At 40.4% G+C, this 6,307-nt stretch overlaps 2 protein-coding genes across 7 annotated transcripts in view; both read right to left on the bottom strand.

Annotated features, from left to right (window-relative positions):
- SCG5 (secretogranin V) overlaps positions 1 to 243 on the bottom strand; it is a 31,899-nt gene extending 31,656 nt beyond the window's left edge. Inside the window, exon 1 of the mRNA XM_014941907.1 lies at positions 23 to 243. The gene's annotated coding sequence lies outside the window, so the exon portion shown is untranslated. The remainder of the gene's footprint in view (positions 1 to 22) is intronic.
- Positions 244 to 1,708: 1,465 nt separating this feature from the next.
- The window catches only part of ARHGAP11A (Rho GTPase activating protein 11A), a 54,104-nt gene continuing 49,505 nt past the window's right edge, over positions 1,709 to 6,307 (bottom strand). For 5 of the 6 annotated variants that reach the window (XM_014942069.1, XM_014942068.1, XM_014942070.1 and 2 more), the window contains 3 exons: positions 5,931 to 6,039; positions 4,773 to 4,920; positions 1,709 to 4,367 (listed from right to left, as the gene is read on the bottom strand). In XM_014942069.1, coding sequence (XP_014797555.1) covers positions 2,779 to 4,367; positions 4,773 to 4,920; positions 5,931 to 6,039 — 1,846 coding nt within the window. In that variant the 3' untranslated portion in view covers positions 1,709 to 2,778. Of the gene's footprint in view, positions 4,368 to 4,767; positions 4,921 to 5,930; positions 6,040 to 6,307 lie in introns of those variants that run through there. The other variant, XM_014942074.1, reaches the window with a different exon arrangement.

Below are 6,307 nucleotides of genomic sequence, written 5' to 3'. Positions count from 1 at the left end.
CCCCCCGACTCCCCGCCGGTACCTGCCGCGGCCGTGCGCTCCCTGCGTGGGTTTGTCCGGTTGAGATGACACGAAGCCGGGAGGGGATGTTGGAGAGGTCCCTGCTCGGCCGCGCACAATGGGCTGAAAATAAAGCGGCGTTTGCGGATGGAAAGAGGAGATTCCCTATTCCCGGGATCGCGTCCCTCTTCCCGCTGTGCTTTCCCTCCCCGGAACACGATCACGGGGGTTTGCTCATGACCTCACCGCAGGTTTACAAGGTAACAGCGTGGCAACCATCTCCAAGCACCCGCAGGCCCCCGGGTTAAGCAAATCTCTGCACCTCATCCATAGCACTGAGTAAATACATAAAATAAATAAAAACCCACCACACACAACTACAAAAGGCTCTTGCTAAATTAAGTCTGTCATTTAATAGCACTTGGCAAAATGGTAATTTTTAACAGCTATTTTATGTAACACGTCTTCACTGCTACTGACATGACTGTGGTATATTCCATTTTAGGATAACTGTCTAGAGAAAAGCTCCAAGATTGTTCCTCATAAACCACAACAGATCCATGAACTACATCCTCAAGTGCAAACTACTGTCTCTGTTTGCTGGTCTCTGGGACACTGTGAGTGTCTGTAACTCGTAGGAGTCAGCAGTAAGGGCCTCGGCTGGGCATTTAGTGTTTCTAATCTGTCTCCAAAATACGATCAATTTCATGTAAACAAATGCACGTCTAAACTGTTCTGTAAAAACCTCTAAAAACAGAGCCTACAACTTTGACAATCTTTCCTGGTGTTTAGGGGTTTGGTTGTCAGGGCCCTACCAAAATCTCCCTTTGACACTCAAGTCTACTGGTCCAAGACCAGTTTGCACCGACGATCAAAAATGGTTCACTGCTCTCTGTGCGGCACAGTCAAAGCTACATTAGCTATCAATCAATATTTGGTATATATTAACAGAAAAAAATCCCAACTCCTGCTCTTCCAAACACCAATTGGTGTGACAGCTCACTGTTAGAGAAGCAGTCTTCCTCGTGACATTGCCTTCATTCTCCTTCTATTTCCATCTCCCACCTCCTCACATCAGCCATGACAGCTGGCAGTTGCTCTGCTGAGCCCCACTTACCTCGGTGAAATGGCACAAAACGTGGTGCCCACGTTCAGCTCCTGAGGGATCTGCCAGCGCTCGCTGAAGGCAGAGGGGCAGGAGCACGGAGCTGAGAGCAGGGAGAAGCAGCTTCCCCTTTGGATGGTGGTGAACTGTTGTGTTGGCTCCCTTATTTCATGAAACCGAAGCTTCTGATACTTAACCCCGACATCAAGCCATCCTGCTAAGATCCTCTCAAGGCTGTTTCCCTCATGTTAGATCTTAAAAATAATGTAGCAAGAGGGAGGCAGCTCAGCTGGGCTGATGGGAGCAGGTCTCCACCGGAGCACTGAGCTGAACCAATTGGGCTAGTAAATTGGTGGGTGTGTGGGGAAGGAGGCAGGGAACAGAGAGCAAGCACAACTGTTCCTTTCACTAACGTATCACTCCAGACGTTTAAAAGTCTGCTCCTGTTAAATGATGTTGCACCGTGCCTTCCGCTAGGTGTGAGAATCACTGTGCACCCAAGATGAACAAAAAGGGCTTCCTAACTTACTCATTTTTGATATCCACAGCCTGCATACAACAACATAATCTAAATTTCTAAGTCGTTATAGAAGAATGGGCTCAGAAAAGGGACAAAACCAATGGTTTTATTAAAACCAAAAGTATCCAGTGCTTTCAGCTCTTACATTTTGCCTATAAGCAATTCGCACATGCAGAAAGCTAATCAACAGTTTCAAGTGTTTACTCTTAAATAATTTTACAACTGATGACAAACAGTTTTAATTCCAAAAGATGTAAACATTTGCTTGTGCAAATCAACTTTTAACACACTATGGCTTCTTACATTCGTCTCTTGCAACATTATCAGCATCTAAAACCTGCTTCTGCACCACCTAGTTAACACTATACTACTGCTCTAAAAATAAGTTAAACCCATCCTCTCACATTAAAACAAAACATTTTACTGCTCACAACTGAAAAGACTTGGTACCTATTACAGAACACATCACTAGATGAAGTTTTAAGACTTTTCACTTCTTGAATAAACTGCACATTTGTTTTCCATGTATTCTAATAATTCTCCACTGTGTGTGTACACATCAAAATAGAGTCCATTTACCTACTCAACAAGGAAAATATGCTCCCAATTTACTCCAATAGAAACAAAACCCATGGTCTCAAAAGAAATAGAGCTGGTGTTAAGGTCCAATTTAAATATCAAAGTCGTACTACAATACACTTAAAACTAAAAAGTCAATTAATTTAACTACCAGTACTCAGCATCAAGACATTTTCTTTCAAATGTCTGTTAGTTTTAAATGCCTGAATTTTATTTTTTTAAAAACTTGGTACTTACTCTAAATACTGCAAAAATTGTTTTGGGAGACACAGTATGTTTTTACAAGCTGAGATAATCAAATATGAGATCTAACACAAACATTTGTAAAAACAGGTTATTTTTGTTTTAGAATTCAAATACATTTGGGTGAACTGACTAGCATTTACAAAAGTTTTGGTAAATGAAGAAAACTCCAACATAAAACAAATTGTTATTTGTACAAGTCCTTGACTTGTACAGTCAAAAAATAAACCAAAAAATACAAATAATTAGAGCTAAAAAAGAAATTATATAAATTTAGATTTTCCAAAGGTTAACCAAGTTACAGTAAGCCCATTTACCATCGTATTTCATCTTATAAGTCTACTGGTTTTGTAGCTGGTAGCAGTTTCACTTTAGATATTGGATTCTTTGGAGAACCTCTATAACGAATTCCTTCTCTTCCTGAAGCACTTCTTGTGATGGAAGATTTTTCTGGGGCAGCACCTGGAATATTTATATTTGCACTAACTTTTAAACCAGATTTCACTGTTTCATGATTGGTTAGATCTTCCAGAACAGACTTTGATGCATGAGTAGTTGCTTTCTGTTCATGGATTCCAGCAGTTCTGACAGAAACATCAGGCTTCTCTGATGAATTTAACGCCCTGCAACACGATTTTGATGTTAATTCTAGCTGCTTGCGAGATACAGAAACTTGGTCACGTGTACTTTCACCCCTGAGTGGCAAAGCCATGGAATTCTTTGAGGGCTTTTCCGTGCAGGAGAATAGTGCAGAATCATAGCTCAAAGATTTAACAAGCGGTGAACCAACATCACTTGCTTTAAGCAGCTGAGAGCTCACGGATCGTCTGTTTGCCTCCAATAAGGAATTAATTCTTCTTACAGACTGTCGAACAGGAGTACGTTGAAACTTAAGAGGTAGTTTAGTTTTGCTTGCAGAACTTGGATCATTTAATGAAAGCTTGTTGAACCATTGTATGTGGTCAGAAACCTTTACATGGTCAGAAACGGTTGATGATGTAGTTGAAGTTTTACCAGAATTTTCAGCTTGCAAGTGTTGGCTGCCTCCTTCACTCTGTGATTTAGGCAACTTCAAAGTAGAAAGCTGCTGTCCTGCCACGGGAAGTTTAGTGGGATCCTCTTCCAAATTACAGCATTTTACCATACAGTTTTCAGCTGGTTTTGATTGTGTTAATTCTATTGCCTCTTTTCCTCCAAAGGAATCTGATTTGTTTAAGTCATCTTTTGATGAACTGTTCTGAATGCTCAGCTTGTCTTCCCTGGCCAGTACTTGAGGCGCAGGAAGTTCTGTTACATTTTTTACATCTGGTTTCGGGATCTGAAGTTCAATCTCAATAGAAGTTTTGAAGTTTCTTTTCTCCAAAATTTTATTTTCATCTTTTTTGGATTGCTCTTTATCAATAACAGAAGATTGACTAAATTGGTGCAGCTCTCTGGATTGTGTATTTACTGGATTTTCAGAAACTTCTTCAGCTAACAGTTCTTTCTCTGGACTGAGCCCTTTGAGACACAGAGTTTCATTTAATGTTTCACCTGCTACATCTGAGAAGGAAGATTTTGTATCACCTATCAAATTGTGAAGATTACTCCCAGATGCAGAGAAGGCTTGCTGAACTTTCAGTAATGTTTCTGCAGTTGAATTACTTTCCTCTTCACAAAACAAAAGTTCTAAACTCTTGTCCTGTTTGCTTACAGTTGTGGGTTTGAATTCATCTGGAACAAGTGTTGGCTTTCCAAATATCAAAACAGATTCTGAAGAACCAATTTCTGCTTCAGGGTGTCCTGGCAGAATCCCCTCGTTCCTGCTGATTGCCTGAGAATATGTAACAGTAGGACTGTACCATGACATTCGGTGAACCACTTTATCCTGACATTTTGGAGTTAGCAAGTTTTCTTCTGACTTGCTCACATTCCTCGAACCTTAAAATAAATACCACAGTGATTAAGAATAATAACTTGTGATTTTAATAATCATTATAAGCCAAATTCTTGTTAACCCCCCCTAATTATCAAAGCAGCATTGAATTTAAAGATGCCATTGCTCCCTTAAGTTTCAGGGATGTGAAAAAAAGTCATAATATTAAGAACTGAAATCACATATCTCATCTTGCTTAATAAAAGAGCACTACTAAAATACACTAGAAACACAACAAGCCTGTCCTAAACCGACTCTTTTTCCCCAGAAGCCACTTACTTGCAAGTAACTTTTGTCCTATTAGCTAGAAGCACTTTTAATCCTATAGCTTTTATACTTTTATCCATAAAGTTACTTTTGCTTTACAAAAGCAAAAGTTTTTCCCCTCCAATATATTGTTAGATACTAACCTTTCTTCGGGAATTTTTCATTGACACATGGGCTGAAGAGTACATCTCTCTGTGCACACTCAGTCCTGCTTTCCAAACCTTGTTGACTCGCAAGACGCCTTCCAATATTTGCAGATCTATTCCCAACCGCATATCCTGATACAATATTCTTGAACAAACAAAAGGTGTTAATTGCTTTCATATAAACTAATTTAGAATCTTATTCATAGAGGAACCTCCAGGAAGAGGCTATACAAATCAGCCACAGCAGGGTTTTCTCGGCCATGCTTCATCTACTCTTGGTTCTCTGTAGACCTAAGTAGGGAACAACCCACATGCTGAACGTAGTGATTCTGTGCACAGGGTCTGTAACATCAGAATTTTGGGAGCTGCAGGACCTTCTGATCACAAGCACGGTGGGTTGATCCCAGCTGGCAGGTAAGCTCCCATTCAGCTGCTTGCTCACTCCTCCCACTCCCCAGCAGGATGAGGGAGAGAATTGGAAAGGCAAAAGGAGGAAGGAGAGAACAAAAAAAAAAAAAAAAAAAAAACAAAACACCAACGAGTAGAAGTGGGAATTATTTTGCAGACTGCTTCTAACGTTTACAAACTACAGGCTGAGTAAGACTGGCTTAGACTGGGCTGGTTTCAAATAAACCCAGCTTCCTATGTGTTATGCCACACGGGACCAATTCATATTTTCGTCTGGGCAAGATATCTTCTACTGGTTTTGAGAACAAAAAAAAAAAAAAAAAAACAAACCAAAAAACCACCCACAAAAAACCCACAAGTGATGCAAAAGCAATCACTCACAACAAGAAGATAGATGTCCAGCCGGCCCCTGAGCAGTGGCTACTTTGCAAAAACTCCCCCATGGCAGTTTTATTGCTGAGCATGACATTACATGGCACGGAATAGCTCCTTGCTCAGTTCAGGTCAGCTCTCCCAACTGTCCCCTTCCCCAGCCTCTTGCCCCATCCCAGCAAAACCCAGTACAAGCTGACCAGTTACTGCTATGAAAATAAACCTAGGGCTCCTTGTACTCGATAGCAGTTCCAGTTATGCTGTGTTCCCTCTGTTACCCAATATGTCCTTCCTGCTACGGAAAAGCAGCACCCAAAATTTAGGATTAGAATTTGCACAGTAACAAGACGAGTGGGTTAGAAGCAGAATACTTACCGTTTCTCTGTTGCTTTTCCCCAAACCAAACTTCAAACGTAATGACCTACGAACCATTTCTTTTCGGCTAATCTTTGGAGAAAAACAGCCTGTCTTTCCTGATTCAGCCCTGGGAGGACAGAAGAGGAGAAATAACACATAAACTCTTTAGGAGGGCAATGAAAACATCCTGACATTTATTTATAGTTATTTCCTGTAGTTTTACTTCTTCTATTGCCTTCTTGCCAAGCTTTTTTAATAGGCATAGGAGACTAGTATACCAGATCTTATTTTGTTTGGAGCTCCATCTTGTCACATTGGAAAATCTGGTGATTTTAAGATTACTATAAAAATTTGGTATGTTTTAAACACCAAAAAAAATTGTTTTAAAGACAGAT

The sequence above is a fragment of the Calidris pugnax genome, unplaced genomic scaffold, assembly GCF_001431845.1.
Source record: "Calidris pugnax isolate Ruff unplaced genomic scaffold, ASM143184v1 scaffold56, whole genome shotgun sequence".
In the NCBI taxonomy this organism is placed as follows: Eukaryota; Metazoa; Chordata; class Aves; order Charadriiformes; family Scolopacidae; genus Calidris; species Calidris pugnax.
The sequence above is the reverse complement of the archived record's forward strand: the minus strand, read 5'-3'. Positions and strand labels throughout refer to the sequence as shown.